General features: G+C 48.3%; 2 protein-coding genes across 4 annotated transcripts in view; both read right to left on the bottom strand.

Moving 5' to 3' along the window:
* The window catches only part of SLIT1 (slit guidance ligand 1), a 148738-nt gene that overhangs the window by 116140 nt on the left and 12507 nt on the right, over positions 1–20091 (bottom strand). The window lies entirely within an intron of this gene.
* LOC132350693 (small nuclear ribonucleoprotein E-like) lies at positions 13593–13888 on the bottom strand. The gene has a single exon (XM_059900069.1). The coding sequence runs from the start codon at positions 13872–13874 to the stop codon at positions 13596–13598; it is 279 nt and encodes a 92-aa protein (XP_059756052.1). The 5' UTR covers positions 13875–13888; the 3' UTR covers positions 13593–13595.

Below are 20091 nucleotides of genomic sequence, written 5' to 3'. Positions count from 1 at the left end.
CCAGAACCCGCCAGAATGTGCTGGAGAGTTCTGCGCCTCTGAGATTCTGTGCCTCTGAGATGCTGTGCCTTGTTGACCTGCCTACATCCCCAGCATCGGCTGGGCCAGTGCTCCTGGCTCCCAGCCCACCCCTTCCCTGCCTGAATTAAGACCTCTTCATGAGAGAGAATGGCCATGTCGTCAAGCAGCAGGAAACATCCAAAGATGAGCATCTGTGATGGGTGTGAAATGAATCACTAACAGTCCCACTTCCAGGAGGCCTTTAGTGTTTGGATAAGGAGCAAGAAAAACAGTCACCAGTTCATGTCTGCAGGTCATAAAGGAAATCAGAGTAGGGAGAGGCATGTTCATAGTAACATTATTCACAATAGCCAGAAGGTGGAAACAACCCATTGATGGATGAATAGATAAACAAAATGTTGTGTACTCACACAACGGAATATTATTCCGCCTTAAAAAGGAAGGAAATTCTGACACATGCTACTACAACGTGGATGAACCCCGAGGACATTATGCTAAATAAAATAAGCCAGTCACAAAAGAACAAATACTGTATGATTCCACTTATATGAGGTACACAGAGTAGTCAGACTCATAAAGACGGACAGTAGAGTGGTAGTTGCCAGGGGCGGGGAGAGGAGAGAATGGGGAGTTGTTTAATGGGTACAGAGTTTCAGTTTTGTGAGATGAAAAAGTTCTGGAGATGGATTGCCAAATAATGCGGCTACACTTAATACTACTAAACTGTATGCTTAAAAATGATTGAGATGGTAACTTTCATCTTATGTATATTGAACCACAATTGAAAATCTAAAAAATACAATAGGGACTTCCCTGGTGGTGCAGCGGTTAAGACTCCGCACTCCCAATGCCAGGGGCCCGGATTCGATCCCTGCTCAGGGAACTAGATCCCACAGGCATGCTGCAATTAAGAGTTCGCATGCCACAGCTAAGGAGCCCACGTGCCGCAACTAAGACCTGGTGCAGCCAAATAAATAAAAAACAAGAAGAAGAAGAAGAAAATAAAAGTGGGAGAGGACTATTTTGCAAGTAGATTACACATAGTCTATCTCCTCTCTATTCACTCTAAATCATATTTATGAGAACTGTGCTTCAGGGTTCGGAGAGGGAAAGATCTGGATACGTCATGAACCTGCTATAAAGTGACACCCCTACTCTGCCCTCGAGTTTCCTGCCCTGCCACTGCTGGGTCCCCTGGGTCACTCTGACTTGCCACCATTTTTGGACAGCCTAGTGTCCTCGCTATGTTCCACACAGACAGTCTCTTTGCTCTGACTGTGCCCTCGGGCTATCTGGCCTGGGAGCAGACGTCCCACCAAGCTGTTGAGCATTTCCTGGAGCATGATAGCTCCATCAAGCCTGGCGGGCCCCCAGCTCCCAGCAGGCGGTCCTGAACCTTGGTCAGGCCCTTCTCGGGCCTTCTAAAGTCCCCGAGAGGCTGGGGCGGCCTCACTTCCTCTCCCCAAAGGGGCGTTTTGGCTCTGCTCTGGTGGGGGGACCATTAGCCTGCCCCATCACATGCCCCTCGCCCCCTCCTGCCCACCCACCTCCTCCCCAAGCCCCCATGTCTCCACTGTCATTGGGAACCACAGTTGCGTGACAAATGATGAGGAGGTCCTGGGGATGCCATTTCATTCTGCAGGCGTCATTGTGCCTGACCTAAACCCAAATACCCAGGCCCTAGTCTCCCGGGTGACACCTGAAGGCCTCAGTTTCCTGGCAACCAGGAACAATGGCCCCTGGGAAAAGCACACACAGTTTGGGAAAGGGCAGCCTTTTTTCTCTGCGCCCCTGGGTACGACAGGGAGCTCTCCTCCACTGCAGGCAGAGTCTGGAGGGAAATTCAAGCCATGAGGGCATCAGGGCCTCCCGTGCCCAGCTCCCCACCCTAACCCTAAGTTGCAGGAAGTCTCCCAGTGCCCGGAGCTCCCCTACCTGGGACTTTATGAGCCGCCTCTTAATGGGACAAAAGCCCCTTTGAGCAGCCTCGCTGACCCTCCTTCCCCTCGGCAGCCCTTCATTCCACGTTCCCCGAGCTGACTCAGGGTGTTCAGACTTCTGCTCTGGTGGCCCCCAGTGTTACCTTTGCAAGCAGAAGTGACATTCTCTTTTCCCTTTGAGCACCCTCAGTGGACACTGGGAGGATTAGCAAGAGCTCATGTGCACGGCCGGCGCTCAGTACAGCAGCTGTTATCAAGGCCACTTTCTGGCTTGTGGGGCATCACCTATTTCCCAGCAGAAGCTGAGAAGCACAGTGACCAGAAAGAGACTGAGCAGGTCCCTGGGCTGACCTGTGCCCTTCACCACACGCCCCTGAAACAACAAACATCCAGGAGGGTTGAACTTCCTTGGTGCAGAATCACAGCCCCCAGGTTCCCCCACAGACACAATGGGCTCCCAGGAGGATCTCAGAAACCTCCTCTCAAAACCAGGAACTCTCTAGTGAATTCTCATGTGTTGTAAAGGTTGTTTCTGTGAGATAACTCTTGCCTACGTGCTAGGGAAAGGGACTGACCTTTTTTTAAATTCACTCAAGTCCTGCTCATTTAAAAAAATTCCTTCTGACTGAAACCACAAGGCAACTTCTGCAACATCAAGTAAGTGAATTTTGAAGAAATTGTTCCTCTTCTCCAGCCTTTTTGCTTTAGCTCTTGGGACTCTGTGTTGTCTCCCATCCCCAAGAGGACAGGAAGGGAGGAAGGCTGTGACTCCTATTTGAAAGATGGGGTACTGGGGTACAGGAGACTCCAGGCCACAGCATCACCAAGGGGTGATGTCACAGCTGGGGCCCGGAAGCAGCCATGCACACAGAGCTGGGCCATCTTGTGGGCCCATCCTGTGCCAGGAGCAGAGGCAGGAGCCCAGAGCACAGGTTACAGGGGGCAGAGGGCGCCTGGTCCAGAGGAGCAAGCCTCTCTCCAAACCACAGACACAGGAAGAAGAGGGGAGCAACAAAACCGCGCCAGTCAGAAGATGCTAAGGCCAAGAATAGAGCGAAGCAGGAGGGCCGTGGGCTACCTGAGGTGCTGGTGAAGGTGGGGGACAAGACCTCAGGCATCACAGATCTGACCTCCTGAGGCTAGACGGGCACAGAGTCAGGCAGAGCAGCTCCAGTGAGCAGGAAGGCAGGGGGCTGGGCTCAAGCATCCCTGCGTCAGTCAGTCGGGAGGCCTCCCGACCCTCCCTCCATCCCTGCCCCACCTGGCGCCAGCGCCTCTGTGGGAGCTCCCGGAGGCCACGTCCTTCCCTTCCTAGCACTCACCGCTGTTTTGTCACTGTTTAGAGTGCTGACCTGATTGCCCTTTGTGATGCAGTTAAGTCCTGCACCATCGGCCACCTGACGTTTTGGACAAAACTCTAACTCATGTTGACTCCCACCCCCAACAGGACCTACCAGCTCTGGAAAGTAGAGCCCATAACCTTTTTCTCTCACCGCTGCACCCCACAGAAACTGGAATGAGGCAGGCACAGAAATATTTGCTGAGTGTGTTACAAATGAACAATTCAAGATCTGAGCCAAGAAAAGCCAGAGGCTGACAGACGGCCTGAGGCAGAGCCCTGTGCCCTCAGACTCGCAGGCATAAACTTCATGAATGGCACCCATTAAGCACAGCAAAGCATGTTGTCCAAGTAACTCACTCAGGATTTTGTTCCCCTCCTCATCCCTCGAGTGCATGCCTATGTCGTCACCTGATGGGAACCCATCAGCACTTAACATGTGGTTCCGAAACACTGAGGCCCAATGGCCACGCACTGTATCACCCCATCAGCCTCTCCCTGGGGGAGGTGGAAGGGACCTCTCGAGTCCATCCTCCTCCCTCGAAGGGAAGCCCCTTAAAGAGCAGTGGACCCGAAGAGCCAGGACAACAGGACAGCCCCCACTAAATAGAGCTGACACCAGCAGAGACGCAGACACTGCCAAGTATGCCTCTGCACTGCCGGCACTTCACCCCGCCACGGAGGTCCATAATCATCCCCATTTACAGGTGAGGAGATAGGCTCAGGGGCTTACGCCGCGGGGCCACCGTCCTGCGGCTAGAAGTAGCCACCGCAGAACTTGACAGTGAAACAGAGTGGGGCCCTGTGGGGAGTCCCAGGCACAGAGGCCCTTTTGTCCCCCGTTTCTTGGAGGCAAAAATCCAGCCTCCATGACCTTGCCTGAGTTCCAAAGGGCAGATTCGAACAGTTGCTAATCAAGGAAGGAGCAGCTGAGAAACCACCTGAGGCCAGATTAAAGGGGGCAGAGATGCTCCTCGAGATTAGGAGACCACCTGAGACTAAGGGGGGGCAACCCCTGGTTACACCCTGATCTTGTCAGAGACCCCACCTTTGAACCCCTGTTATAAAGCCCCTCAACAAATCCTCCTGGGTTGGGACACATAGTTTTTCGAGGGAGGAGGCCACGGTGCCCCCCTTTGCCTGGCAAAGTAACGAAGCTGTCCTTTTCTACTTCACCCAAAACTCTGTCCCCGAGATTTGATTCGGCACCGGTATACAGAGAGCCTGAGCTTTCGGTAACAACCCCAAAGCCCTCTCTCACAACCCCAGTGCCCTGGGCTTAAACGTAGGATCCCCTGAGGAGGTGGAGACTGAGAAGCGCAGAGCCCATGGCACACTGGAATCAGCAAGGGGGAGGGGTTGGGGGCGAGGCTGACGCCTCAGGAGCTGGAGCAACAGTGAGGATGCCCAGGTGGCAGTGGTTTCTTGCTGGGCAGCAGCGAGGCCTTGGGAGGCAAAGGCCCAAAACCTGAAACCTGAGCAGAGGTAAGTCCAGGTGGGATGCAATTAGTACCTTAGCTCAGCAGGGCCTCCAGCCTCTGGGCAGCTCTCGCTGGACGCTGTGCTCCAGGCCTCACACTGACAGGCTCACTCCCCAGAGCAGCTGCTCGTCCAAGCAGAGGGAGGGCTGCAGAAGCGCAGTTAAACACCACTGATGCGTCCAGCCTCTTGTTTCTGAAAATGGCAATGAGGGGGACCAGGTTGGGGGGCAGGTCTTCAGCTAAAAATGTTTCCCTTAGGCATCATTAGACACAATCCTGTTTTGCCTGCCCTTAAGAAAAACAACCGTGAGCTGACACACCATGCCCTGGGGAGAGGCCAGAAGCGATGGTGGCTGGCAAGGCCCTCCAGACCCCTGGGTGGGCTCCTGAATTTCTGGGGTTCTTTGGGTGATCACGGAATTTAATATTGGAAGGGGACTCTAGGGCTGCCTAGCCTCATGTGTCAGCATCTGCACTTGGCATTGGTGGTAAAGAATGTAGACACACCAATAAAACAGTATTCTGAATAAAAAACCCTTCTCCTTAAATGGAAACGAGAACCATTTCCACCAGGCTTTTTAACAGAGCGCTGGCGGGCATGATTTGTTCACCCGGAAGGGCTGCTAAAACTTCGAAAAGAGCAGAGAGGAGTGATGCTTCCATGTTCACAAAGCCCCAATTTGAGAGCTTGAAAGATCTGGAGGCACATTCTTGCTGTATAAGAGGCAACACAGCATCCTTGGGGCACGACGTGACACGCCGGGGGGCAGTGGCTACATCATAAGGAGGCGTCTCACCCCCTCCCTTCTGGGTGTGAGCTGATATTCACAACAGGGAATCAGAACAGATTGAACAGGGTCAAGTCCTCCCTATTAGAGTCAAAACAGATGACTATCAATACCTACACCTCAACAAAGCCGGATGCTCTCAGAGTTAAATGAGCTGTGAAGACCAGCATCGTTCTAACCTGGACCAAGTGGACGCCCAGCAAAGTCAAATAAGAGACAAAGGAACCTTTTCGCTGATTAAGCTCCAGTCCCTTGGTCAGCACTAGAAACAACTGCGTTTTTATTTCTTTAAAAGAAATGTTTTCCTTCTCCTGAGTAATAAAGGGAATTCCTCACAGCACCTGCCCATCAAGAAACAGTAGGTGTTAATGGATGCACTTTGGAGAGAGGCACTGTCTTCATGACTCATTTCTTTCTTGTTGGAAAGAGAATTTCCAGAATCTCAGATGTAATTTTCAGAATCTCAACGACATTTGGTTGCCCAATTATCTTTGTTTGAAACAAACAAAAAAAATCAAACTACAAATCATCAAAAAACAGCTTTGGAAAATTTTGCTCTAATATATTCTAAGTATAGAATGAGGATAAGATGCTGGTTGATGGGTAATGGAAATGTAACCATTTTCTTTTGTTCCCTGCATTTCCTACTGTTAAAAAGACTAGGATTTATCTATCAAGAAGAATACAGGCTTAACATTTCTTGCTGGTTTACCACGTGCAAAATGTGGGCCAAAATCTCAGGCCCTGTCACTGGCATCATTTTATTTTATCCTTGCTCAACAATCTTGGATAGGTCTTTATTATGCCCTTTTTCCAGATGAGAAAACCGAGTCTAAGCAAGATTAAGCAACTTGCCAGGGTCAACTAGGTAGTAAGCAGCAGAGCTGTTGGATTCCAGAGTCCAAACTCTTAACTTCCGTGTTATGCCTAATCCCCAACTCCCGGTTATTTTGGCAGCAGCAGAGAATACATAGAAAATCCAAATGGAAAGTGCCCCATGGCTTCCCCAAGTCAGGGCCTCAGGGACACCTGCACCTTCAGAAATGCACAACCGGCACCTGCATGCACCTCTAACACCAACAGATGGCGCTTATCAGCAAGGGACGCACTCCTGCAGGGAGCCCAGAGGACAGAGCCATTTGCAGTCTGTGGTCAATGTTCAAATGACCAGTTGTCCATAGCCTTCCCTTAGGGACAACTGAGGTCTCATGTCATCTCCAGCTGGCTGTGAAAGATGTTATTAAAAATCATCGAGAAATGAGTGCCAGCCTTTGCTCACACAATTTACTGTGAGGACCTGCCAAATATGATTTCTTGTTCTCTGTTTCCTACCAATGGAGCTGATAACTTGTAGGAAACTGGTTTGTTTTTTCTAGTTGCCTTTAGAAGAATAAGACATTCAGATGCCCAGGTGAAGTGACCACATTTCAATATATCTGACACAAAAGCATGGGGAAGTTTATGTTTGAACACTGTAATTGCCATATGTGCGTTTGTCCCTGTGAAATGCGATTGTTCATGTCTATTAGTTGGGTTTTTTTCACGTTCCCTTTTTTTTTTTTTTCATTTCACGAGCACTGGCAGGGAAAAAGCCAGGCTACCCACCAGATTATCATAGCTTACAGATTCTGTAAGCCTGTCAGATTCTCATAGCTTACACCCACCTCCCACTTGTAAAACCAGCGACCACACAAGCACCCGTCAACACTCTAGACAAGCCCTAGACCATATCTAACTCAACCAATGCTCCCCATGCCCGACCAATCATGGCAGGCTTGTAATAAGTTGGGTGAATGAATCCATCCATCCATCCATCCAGAGGGGAAGCCAGGCCCGCCAAGCTGGGAAGGAGGGGTGCCTCTCAGCCAAGCAGCAAGGCGAGAGGCCGTCTCCGGAATGCCCACGTCCTTCAGGAGGGACACTCACCATGGGAAACTGCGACAACTCAGGGGTCTAAGCCTGGCTGCTGCTCTGCAAACATCAACCAGGAATCACCCTCAGGATCCTCGCCCGCAGCAGACGCCTAGGAGAGGCTCCCAGTGCGTCCCCGCCTGACGTGGCGCCCTTTAATAATGCTCTAGACCCATCCCTGGGAACAGATACGCCTCCTTTCTCTTCTTTCCTAAATGGTTCCTAAAGATTATGAAGAGGAGAGCTGGTCACACGCACGCAAATAGATAAAAAGTCATTTTGGTGTTTTGTTCTGTTTTCCAAGAAAAGAGTATTGACGTGGTCAAAAATGGTTGGTCTGTGACAGAAAACTAAAATCTCCACCCACAAGCCACTGTTCTGGACTCCGGGATGCCCTGGTTGTTTGGGGAACCTCATGGAAGCCATAGAAGTCCAGATACAAACTGCTAAGTGGCTTCCTCCAAAAGGCCCCAGGTAATCAACAGTCTCCTTTGAGAATTGACATGTCCAAAGGATTCTCTGAGAAATGGTGGGCAGAGTCCCTGTTGGAATGGTGAGTTGGTCTCTGTGTGCTTATGGGGCATCGGGCCCTTGGCTCCCTCTGGTCGGCTGGGGACTCGCAAGAGTCAGCCTGGGTGCAAAGCCTCTCACAAGTGAGGAACCCAGAGTGCCAACCACGGGTCTCAGCACTGGGCACACCACCCCTCCGCTATGCATGCAGCAGGTGGCAGTGATGGAAACCTTCTCTACGCTCACTCCTGGCACTCAGCCTGGGGCTCTGGCTTCTGCAGAGAACAGCTCTCCTCTTCCTCTCCATCCTCTCCGGGGCCCTGCGGGGCAACAGAACCCCAGTGTGGCTTTTTCCCCTTCCAGCCATCCCTCATCCCTGGGAGCGGGAACATCTCTGGCGGTGGCTTTGGAGAGGTGATGGAATGGCCGCTGTCTCCCTGCCAAGGGGAATGTCACGCCACCAGAATTTATGTGCCAGCTTTCCTTGTACCAGCTTTTCCCAGGTTACCTCCCCACCCATTACTACCCCATTAGTTGCCATGTGTTTTCCCCTAACTGTCACCAGCCCACACTGCCTCTTTGTTACCCCGCAGCTCTGGGGCCAGCCCCTTCCCAAGCAAGGGGCTGAGCTTAAACTCCACATTGTGAAATATTTCCTCCCTCTCTCTTGTCCCTCTTCGCCGGCCTCCCCTGGGCCCCAGAGCCTTTAGTAAAACAAACCCGCCAAAAGGCATTCTCTGCTCTGTTTGCACAGCACGAGTGGGCCCCTGAGTTGCCTGGCGCCCCTCATCTTCCACCAACACACTTCCCCTCCTTATTGGTATTCAGTCAATACCTTGCTTTCCTGACCCTTCCCTGCTTGGCCTCTGAAATCTGCCGACAGAAGGGCCTTTGTTGAAGGAGCAGAGGGGTGCAAACACCAGGGCTCTGAAGACACCGTGTGGACTCCAAAGGGGAAACGAGTCATTGCTCAATGGGGGCCCGGAGAGAGCGGTTCCTCTGAGCACCTCCAGAACCACAAACCTTCCGTGTCTTTTTACAGATCCGACACCATTTCCAGAGCTATTCGTTGATTTTTATTGTTCCAAAATTGATTCCAAAATGTGGACCAGAATCTGGGGTCTGGTAAATATTTTGTTACACAATTCGCTGGAAGCACTTAGGTATGAAGCATAGCTTCAAACACTGGGGCTTAGGTGAGGGGCCTCCCAGGCTCCCACCGTCTGCCAGTTTCATGTGTCTGGGAGCAGATGAACCATCCCAAACACCATTTGGACCGGGCCTCTCCCCTGCTTACAAGTCCTCTTTGTGTCCCTGGTTAGACCACTCTGCATCTAAAAGCACCCCAAGGCCAGGCTCCCCCAGGATCTCGGGCATGCGATCCTGGCAGACGTGGAGTCAGCCCCTCCTTGAACTCTTCCAGGGATGAAGCACCAGGCAGAGCAGCCCACCCCTCAGCAGCCCACTCTTCAGGAAGCCTGCCTGATACAGAACAAAATCCACTTCCTCATTCCTTCTGCCCACTTCTGGAAGTCATGCTTCTGAAACAAATCGGTCCCTTGTCCTCATGACAGCCCTTCACATAGATTTTTAAATTACTCTCAGGGTTCCTCTGTATTTGTTTTCATCACACCAAACAGCCCAGGCCCCTTGACTCTATCTCATATGAAACAGTTTCCAGGTGGCTCCCGATGTGAGCCGCCCTCCTCCAGAACATGTCTCATGTTCTCCCCGCAGCCTCCCACAATAAAACACAAATAAATAAATAAAATACATAACTTTACACAATAAAACACAAATCCTAGTACTGAACACTGTTCTCTGGATGTGCTCAAATCAGCAGAGACTAGAACAGGCCTATCCCCTCCCCTGGAGAGGCCACTTTGCCTCTATTCGTTTAACCTAAGACTGCATTCACTCTTTTAGCCACCTTACTGGGCTCCTGAGTCATTCTCCACTTGCAGTCACAGGCTGTTTTCATAACAAGTGCTGCTAAATCAGGTCCCCCCGCCCCTCTTCAACGCTTTCACCGTCATCTTCACATGTATCAGCATTTCATTTCACCTCGTTGATTCCCACCTAGTTCATGGAGATCTTTTTCAGTCTTACTTCTATCATCGTGAGTATAATGGCTATCCCTTTGCAGCTTTGTGCCACTTGCAAATCTGTTGAGCACCCCTTCTGTATGCTCATCCAATTCATTAATAAGAATGATAGAGCAGAGTCCAGAGAAACTAATGACTTGCCTAAGGTGTCACAGCCAGATAGGGACAGAACCAGATCTAGAACACAAGCATCCTGGCTCCCAGTCCAGTACTCATTTCTGTCACGCTCTGCCAAAAATTCTCCAGGACCCCTCAGACGGCTCTCTCTCCAGCCATCTATCATACCTACCTCCTTACTGGTCCATCCTGAGAGGCCCTGATTATAGACAGGAAAGTCTGGTCAGAGCTGGATTCCTGGGAGGAAGATGGGGAAACTGCCCCCTGGCTGAAGGATCCTACTTCATTAAATCATACCAGCTTCTTGCAGCTATAGCTCTGTGCTTCTCCAGGGAAGCCTCTGGAGTAGCCCACCCAACAGACCAGGCCAAGCAGAGCTGGAAGCAGCAAGGAGATCTAGGGGTATTCCTTCACAAGGATGCCTGGGATAAATGGAATAGAACAAGGGGGACCACAGAGATTCTGGGGATAGATCTGAACCTTGGAAAGAATCTGTACAATGGGCAGTCACTTACAGATAGCTTTAGCCCTCTTACAAACAATTCTCACAGATCTGTCCTAGAAACATGAATGCTCCCTTGAAGAATCTGCCAAAGATAATGGCCAGTTAAAGGGCTGACCCTTGGCCCACATCCTTGCTCTAAGTATAACTCTAGAGAGCATACCAAGATCACTGGGCAAACGTGCCAGGAAAACAGGTCAAGATCACTACAAGGATTCCTAACGATCTGAGCTGCTCACCAACAAGACTAGCTGTCTTGTGAAGTAGTGAACTCCCCATCACCAATGTGTTTAAGTGAAGGCTGGAGTATATTACTTTCATCCCTCTTGAATCCAAAGATCTAAGCTCCCATACCCTCTTTTCTGCCGTGACAGGTCCCTTGTGATTCCAAATAAAAAGCCATCACTGGGCCCAAATAGCCAAAACAACTTTGAAAAAGAAGAGCAAAGTTGGAGGACTCACACTTCCTGATTTCAAAACATATTTAAAAGAGACAGTAATCAAAACACCGTGGTACTAGCATAAAGACAGACAAAAAGACCAATGGAATAGAATAGAAGGCCAGGAATAAACCCTTTCCTATGTGGTCAAATGATCTTTGACAAGGGTGCCAAGACCATCCAATGGTAAAAGGACAGTCTCTTCAACAACTGGTGTTCAGAAAACTGGATATCCACATGCAAAAGAATGAAGGTGGGCCCTCAACTCACACCATATTTTAAAAAACTGCTTACCACCCAAAACTATAAAACTCTTGGAAGAAAACACATGGGAAAAGTTTCATGAGATTGGACTTGGCAATGATTTCTTGGGTATGACATAGGCAACAAAAGCACAGACAACAAAAGCAAAAATAGACAAATGGGACTACACCAAATTTTAAAACTTCTAAGCATCAAAGGACACAATCAGTAGAATGAAAAGGCAAACTGTAGAATGGGAGAAAATATTTGCAAATCATGTATCTGATAAAGAGTTAATGCCCAGAATGTTTAAAGAACTCCTACAACTCAATAACCAAAAAAAAAAAAAAAAAAAATCAAATAACCTGATTTAAAAATGGACAAAGAACTTGCCCAAAATCTTTGAGCATTTTTCCAAAGATGATATACAAATGGCCAACAAGCATTTGAAAAGATGCCCGACATCACTAATCATCAGAGAACACAATCAAAATCACAATGACATGTTACCTCACACCCATTAGGATGACTACTATCAAAAAACCAGAAAATAGCAAGTGTTGGTGAAATGGTGCAATCACTGTGGAAAAGAGTATGATGATTCCTAAAAAAATTAAAACTAGAACTACTATATGATCCAGTAATCCCACTTCTGGTGATATATCCAAAAGAACTGAAAGCAGGATCTTAAGGAGTATTCACAACAGCCAAGAGATGGAAGAAACCCAAATGTCCATCAATGGATGAGTGGATAAACAAAAATGTGGTATATACATACAATGGAATATTATTCAGCTTTAAAAAGGAAAGAAATTCTGACCCATGCTATAACATAGATGAACCTTGAGGGCATTATGCTAAGCAAAATAAGCCAGTCACAAAAAGACAAACACTGTATGATTCCACTTATGAGGCACCTAGAGAGTCAAATTCATAGAAACAGAAAGTGGAACAGTGGTTACCAGGGGCTGGGGGGAGGGGAGAAGGGAAGTTGTTTAATGTGTACAGAGTTTCAGATCTGCAAGATGAAAATATTCTGGAGATCTGATTCACAATGTAAATCTATTTAACACTACCGAACTGTACACTTAAGCGTATGGTTAAGATGGTAAATTTTATGTTATGTTTTTAATCACAATTTTTTAAAAAGCCATCGTTGACAAGTGGCAAGACAGTCTAAAACTGGAAAGGGCGAATGGGAATTTGGGTTTCAAAGAAGCAGAACCAAGCTACAGGTATATCAATGGAAGCTGAGGAGCCTTTTGGATATGAATACCAACCCTTTATATAACAATCTCTGCTGCCCCTGTGGACTTCTGATGCCTAAGTATAAAGTCCCAAAGAAATAAAGTCCATGTGTATGTCCTAGGAAGGACTTTTGATGCTAACAGGCTCAATGTTAAAGTTTAAATTAAGATTGAAATTGATACCAGTCAAGAATTAATGAAAAAGGTAACGCACCGTATCCGAGTGTTTATTTCTTTAAATCTTGCACTATTACAGATCACAAATTTAAATGTAATGAGTTATAATTTGTGTTAATATTCACGCCAAGTTAACCTCAGAAAGAGCTCTATATTATAGTCAACTCCTGGGGAATGTGTTCAGAGAAAGGGTCTGCTCCTGCCAAGCCACTGTCAGTACCAACAACTGGCCAGATAGAGGCCTGCATCTCCTAAGCAAAGGACTGGACCCCACAGAACTATGGGAAAAAGAGCCAGGGATTTGGGAAACACAAGGGGTTGGGTTTATCAGCTCTCTGTCTGCCCTTCACCCACCCCACTCCAAGGCTCCCCGCAAGAGCAGGAGACCCACGGAGCTTCCCTGGGACAAACATCAGGCTCTGCCAAGAGGCTCCATGTTAACACTGGGGCCAAAGCCAGACTGACCATGGGGGTGAACAGCCAGGGGCTCCTTGCCCTCCGGCACATGGATGGGGGTCAGGAGGAAGGAATGGGTCCAAATAAGGCAATGGTTCCCAGCCATTTCACCAGACGGATGCCTTTTTTTTTTTTTTTTTCAAGAAAACAATGTAAATATTTTAATAAAAACAATCCCACAGCATTTATTGTCATCTGGTAATAACATAAAGGTGAGCAAAACAATATGAATAAATGCTTTAGAACTACACTTCTAACAAAGCACACCTAAAAAAACTGTATTGCCTTCTCAACAATTTCTCACTTCACTGATCATTTCTAGTTGGAGACACTTTGGAGCAGAGTAATGTTATCTCCTTTTAGCATGATCCGACCCAGTTGTTTTCTTGACTTTGTTTTAGAATGAATCTCTTCTGCATCATCTAATACGAGGTTCATATACTCATCAAAACCAATGATACAGCCCTCTATCTGCATATTCACTTGCTCATAAAGCCACACCTGAATCCGAGATCTATTTTGCAAGTATCTGAAGATGAGATTGATTGGCTGCACCATCACCTTCTGCACCTTCTGGCCCTGGCCCTGGTACGCCATGGTGGAAGCTCACAAAGACCACACTATCAGAAGGATGCCTTTTGATAGCTCCTCCACCACACCCTCAAACCCAACATTTGAAAGATCTGAGCCATTAGAATATCTTTATTAATACTATACCTTTTCATATTTTTACTATTAACCAAGAGCCAATTAATCAACTGCCAGTCAGGGCTTCCCATTAGCATCCACCAAACAGCTGCACCACCAAACTGATATATCAAAAATTAAAAAAAAAAAAAAAGAAACATTGAGTTTGCACATTTGGCCCTACTGCACACATTGTAAAGAGCTTGAGGAGCCCCATCATTTCTTCTTTGAGCTTCTCGAGATCCCCAGACACCTGGCTGGGAATCCCAAGTAGAAAACAGAACCACCTGGGCCACAGTGGTTCAGCTTAAGGAGAGGGTCTAACTAGGAGATGCCAGGTCCTGGCCCAGCATCATCCAAGATTGAGTCAGTCAAACCCCACCACGTGCCAGTTACCATCTCATCACCTGAGTCCAGTCCTTGCCAACTCACGTCTGTCTCCACCAGCTAAAAGGTCCATGTCTCCTCCTTGAACCCCTCCTCTCTCCACTGCCAGCTCAAGCTCTTCCTGCCTCCAAGGAAGCAGGGGCTCCCTGTGACTACCCTCCACACCCCATTTCAAGCAGAGGGGTACCCCTGCTGCTTCTGCAGAGACTCAATTCAACCCACCCCCAGTAGATATTACTCATCCTACAAGCCAGCACTGGGCTCTTGAACAACTGGCTTCATGTTTCTAGACCGCAAGTCAAGGCCAACTACAGATCAAGGAGAACAACGGTCAGCTGGCAAGTACTGAGTCCATGAAGCCGGGGCCCAGCACAGACTGCCATGTCCCAAGATATCAGAGAAGGGAGGGAAGAACTAGTGAGCCCTACACAAACAATGGAAGCTGTTTACTCTCCTCTCACAGCCTTCGGGACAATGTCTGCCACCAGAAAGAAACCACGGCTTGCCGGCCCTGCCGAACCCGCTCGTGCTGGGGAAACAAGGATGGGTAGGCCTAGGTCCCTGCCCAGTCTGGTAGGGGGTAGGGGAAGCAGGGAAAAGGGTTATGTGGACCGTTGTGGGGACTCTGACCAAGATATGAGCAACTGCTAAGAGGGCACTGAGAGGGGGAAACAACCCAAGTGTCCATCAGCAGCTGAATGGATAAAAAAATGTGGTATATCCACAGTGGAACATATTACTCAGTCATGAAAAAGAATGAAACTTTGATATATGCTACAACATGAATGGACCTTGAAAACACCGTGTTAAGTGAAATAAGCCAGTCATGATGGCAAATATCATATGATCCCGCTTATACAAGGCAAATTAGAATAGGCAAATTCATAGAGACAGAAAGTAGACAAGAGGTTACCAGGACCGGGGGGAGAGGGAGAAATGGGAATTATTGTTTAATAGGTAGAGAGTTTCTGTTGGGGATGATGAGAACTTTGGGGTATAGATAGTCCTGATGGTTACCCAACATTGTGAATGTAGTTAATGCCACTGAATTGTACACTTACAAATAGTTAAAATGATAAGTATTAGGTTGTGTATATTTTACCACAATTAAAAAAAAAAGTTATAAAGGAAAAAAACAAAAAGAAGGTATTAAAGAGGGAACAGTCAGTTTTACCAGGGGTGGGAGGAACCGAGGAACTATGACAGGGAGGTAACATTTCAAACAAGCTAAGGGAGATGTGGTCCCATCTGTCCCTCCTGCTCAGGTGCAGACAGTGGGAGGAAGGGGAGGAGAACCCTCTGTGGCCCCCTGGCTATCACTCATTCCAGATTCCTCATTCTAGAAGACAGAGCCCGTCTACACCTCCTTCCAGGCCGAGATCCACACGACACTTTGTAATTGTGGGGTCCCTGCTCATGGGGCCACTGCACCCTCTCCATCTACCTGTGTCTCCCACATCCTTCAACACCTGACTTTAAACCTACCTTCCCAGAGGACCCCTGAGCAATCTCTTTCTTCTTCCTGCTTCTCTATTTTCTAAAATTTTCTATAACGAAAGGCAGTACAGCATGGTGGGTAAGAGCGTGCCGTGCATTCAAAGCCTAGATCTGCCGACAACTAGCTATGAGACCCATTTACTTAACCCCTCCATGCCTCAATTCTCCCAACTGTAAAATGGGGATAATAATGGCTTAGGACTGTAACAATTAAAATGAGAAAATGGGGCTTCCCTGGTGGCACAGTGGTTTAGAATCTGTCTGCCAATGCAGGGGACACGGGTTCAAGCCCTGGTCTGGGAAGATCCCACATGCCGCGGAGCAACTAGGCCCATGAGTCACAAGTACTGAGCCTGCGCGTTTGGAGCCTGTGCTCCGCAACAAGAGAGGCCGCGACAGTGAGAGGCCCGCACACTGCAATGAAGAGAGGCCCCCACTCGCCTCAACTAGAGAAAGCCCACGCACAGAAACGAAGACCCAACACAGCCAAAAATAAATAAATAAATAAATAAAGTGTAAAAATTAAAAAAAAAAAAAATGAGAAAATGCATGGAAATTGTTTGGCACATAAGTGCTTAACAATTGTATTAAACTCTCTTTTTTAAAAATACTGGAATGATCGTTCAAGCATTTTTAAATGCCTTATTTAACTTTAAAAAAAAAAGAAACCTCTTATCTTTCTTTGCTTTTCTCTATTTTCCAAATGTTCAATATCATAGCAAAATTATTTATACAATGTTTGAGATGGTTTTTAAAAAATCCTCACTCCCCTAGAAGTTATTCACAGCAGCCCCCTCCTGCATGCCCCCTCTGTTCAGAATCTTCTCCATGCTTATGAATTGTTTATTCCGCACCGATTTTATCAAGCTGTGGGAGAGAACTGGCAGCTTTTCATTCCTTTGAGCCCCTGTAAAAGGTCCCCAGCAGGACACGATCCCCTGCGGATGACCCATCCACAGCTCTTGCCCCCAGCCCTCCCCCAGGCCCTGGTTTCCAACTGGCTGTCCTTATTTGTGAAGGCTCACAAAAGTGTGGTTGTGAGGCAGTGGGGGGCAGAGCCACGGCCGGGGCTGTGCTCAGGACATCCATCCACGCTGGGCAAAGTCAGCCGCTCTGGCACATGGTCCGTCAATCTCAGGCTGGCTGCCCTCTTCCGCAGAGGCTCCTGGGCCGACCCAGTGGGACGCGTGCATCTTCACTAGAGCTTTGACAGCAGGCACAGATTTAATGATTGGAAAGCACTTTGAGAGCCCAGAGTGCTCCATAATTGCCAACTCATAATCCCCAAATCGCTCTCTGCACGGCAGCAAGAGGTGAAGCGTCTGCCCTTGGGAGGGTCTTTGTTCCTGTGGCTCTCACACCAGAACCAAGTCGGGCAGAGACAGACAGGGGCTCTGCCCGAAGAGGGGTCCCCACCTAAGACTCAGCAAGCATGCTGGGGAGCAAGGCTTCTCAAAGTGTGAACCAGATGGGGCTTGACAATAACGCATATCCTTGGGCCCTTCCACACCTGTTATCTCAGGGTCTCTGATGATAGTGCCTGGGGATCTGCATTTTAAAATCCCCTAAGTGACTCCCACACTAATTTGAGTACTGATGGTTTAGCGGGAGGTGCATGGGTCTGGGGTCAGGGGGACATGAGTTCAAGTCTCAGCTCTGATCCTTATTGTCTGAGGCCTCAGCAAGTCTGACACTAGACCCACAAGATCTAGGTATTCCCTAAAAATAAAATTTTCAAGACTTTCACAGTCATATCAATTTGGCAACACCCTACATGTCCCCTGGGGGCTTTATAGTGAGCACAAGTGGATTAAAGGGGCTGAAAGTCACTCCACAGAGAACCTTGTTTGACCTCAAACTTCCCCCAAACCTTCTAACCAAGGAAGCTTCTTTCTATCATTAATGCCAGAAACACCTCACAGACTTAATACCTCACAGACAAAGGTCCTGAAATTCCTTTCTGGGAAAAGAGGAGTCCGGGGAGTGAGGGATGGCATCTTAAGGCAGTTCTGGCAGGAAGAAGCCCCATTCCTCATGCTTGGGGTCCTCGGCGGGTGGCAAGGACGGTTCAGTTCCGCAGATCTGTTGCCTGGAGCGGACGCGTCACAAAAGCGAGGTCACCCTCCTGCTTCGGGTAATTTCCCTCGGAGGCAAGACAGATTCATTTTTAACAGCTCTTCATTTCAGCAGAGAATGCCCCCTGCCTCTGATGGGGGCTGGGGACCAGGACGGGAAGGGAGGCTTTGTTCTTCTGACCAGTGCTGACAGTTTAATTAAACCCAGCTCGAGACAAGGTCGGTGGGGTCAGGCATTCTTCAACAGGGCTCCAGCAGAATATCACACCCCCGCCTCTCCAGCCACCGAGGCCCCCGGTAATGAGTTATCCTGGTCCTTACAGCAGGGATATAAATAAGGGGGAATCAATGCCCTGGGCTGCCCTTAATCACCCACCCCCACCCCTTCCAGGCCCAGCAGAGACACAAAAGGTCAATCTTGTCAGGGCACATATTGGTTTCAAGGCTAAAAAGAAACCCAGAGGAACTGTGTTTCCAGAAGCGGCTTCTGGACGAGGAAGGGAACGCAACCAGCAAGAGGAGGGATTGCAAGGCAGCGGGAGAGACTCCTCCCCAAATCTGGGAGGACAGAGCACAGGCGGGTGACACTCACGGTGCTCCCCACCCAAATGTGGGTGAAGCCTCGGTTTTGCTGCTATAAGAGAAGGAGGCAGGTTCAAATTTGTCCCTCTAACCCTAACCATAACCCCTATGTGCATCTGCAAAACAACATCTCCACACCCTCTCATGGGTGGCTATCAGGTGATGAAGCTGATCTTCAACCCAGGTCACCTGCCACCAGGATATAACCACCCCAGGCAGGAGATATGGGTCCAGCCAGTCAATCATCTCCCCCCCAACTCCAAACTGTTGATAGGTCAGAGGATACAGACTGCTTTTTAAGAGCACTAGTGATAAACCCTCACCTCCTGCAGAGATAGCGCCCCACCTAGCCGTCTTACACAGCCGTCAAGTGTTCTCAGCACCGACCACAGTGCCTGGCTCATAGGAGGCCCTCTGTAAATGTTGGGTGAGTGGGTGCATGGGTGGATGGGCAGGCAGATGGAAGGTGAGAGGGGAGTTGGATGTGGTGAGGGGAGGAGAAAGGAGGGTGGGTGGGTGAGGCATGGGGGGATAGATGGGTGTATGGTAGGTTTATGGGTATGTTGGCAGATGCCTAAGTGTAGGGTGAATGGGTGGGCTTGGTGGGCAAATGAGTAAAAGACTGGAGGGGCAGGCAGATGGATAGGTGGGTAGGAGGGTGTTAGATGGGAGGACCAGTGGCAAGAGATGGAGGATGGAGGGATGGGCAGATTGACTGATGGGTTGGTAGATGGGTAAATGGGAGCACAGATGAGAGAGAGGCTGGCTGGGTGGTGGGTAGATGATAGGTAGATGGGTGTAGGAGGTGGGCAGAGGGTGGATGGGTGGGAGGGGGTGGATGATATGGAAGGATGAACTTTAGCATCAGAAAGACCAGGGTTCGAATTCGCCTCAACCCCTTGAGCAGGTCACAAATCCTCTGAGCTTGAATTTCTTCATCTGTAAAAGGGAAAATTCACTGATTTCCTGAGCATCTACTATGTGCTACAGAGCTTACACCTGACCACCTGACCTGAGAGGGAGTTACACCTCTCTGAATCCCCACGAAAGGCTGTGAGGCAGACATTATTATCTTTATCGGATAGAAGAACAAACGGGCTCAACGGGGTTCAAGGAAGTGGCCCAACATCATTTATCTAGTGTTCACTTTAACTCAGACAACAGAGGTTTTCCAGTACATATAAAAACTGCGAGGTCTCCTACCATAAAAAGATTACACTCTTTTTATTGAACACCTGGGAAATATAAAAAAGAAAAAGTCACCCAGAGATAACCCCTGTTGGCATTTTGTAGTCATTTTCCTGTGCATGCTTTAGAGTGATTTGTTTAGTGACCATATTGTCAAAACAATTTTGCATCCTGGCTTTGATATCACAAACATTTATCTGTGTTACTTTACGTCTTTCATAAAGGCCATTTTTGATGATGATATAAATATTCCATAAAGTGTATATACCAAAATTTACTTAACCATTCCCCCAAGGTTGGACATTTCAGTTGTTCTATATAGTTTTCAATATTCTATATTTCAACATTCTAAATTATGCTGCAATGAAAATGTTTGTGGTCATATTTTATTGATTTTA

Source organism: Balaenoptera ricei, chromosome 16, assembly GCF_028023285.1.
Source record: "Balaenoptera ricei isolate mBalRic1 chromosome 16, mBalRic1.hap2, whole genome shotgun sequence".
Taxonomy (NCBI): Eukaryota; Metazoa; Chordata; class Mammalia; order Artiodactyla; family Balaenopteridae; genus Balaenoptera; species Balaenoptera ricei.
The sequence above is the reverse complement of the archived record's forward strand: the minus strand, read 5'-3'. Positions and strand labels throughout refer to the sequence as shown.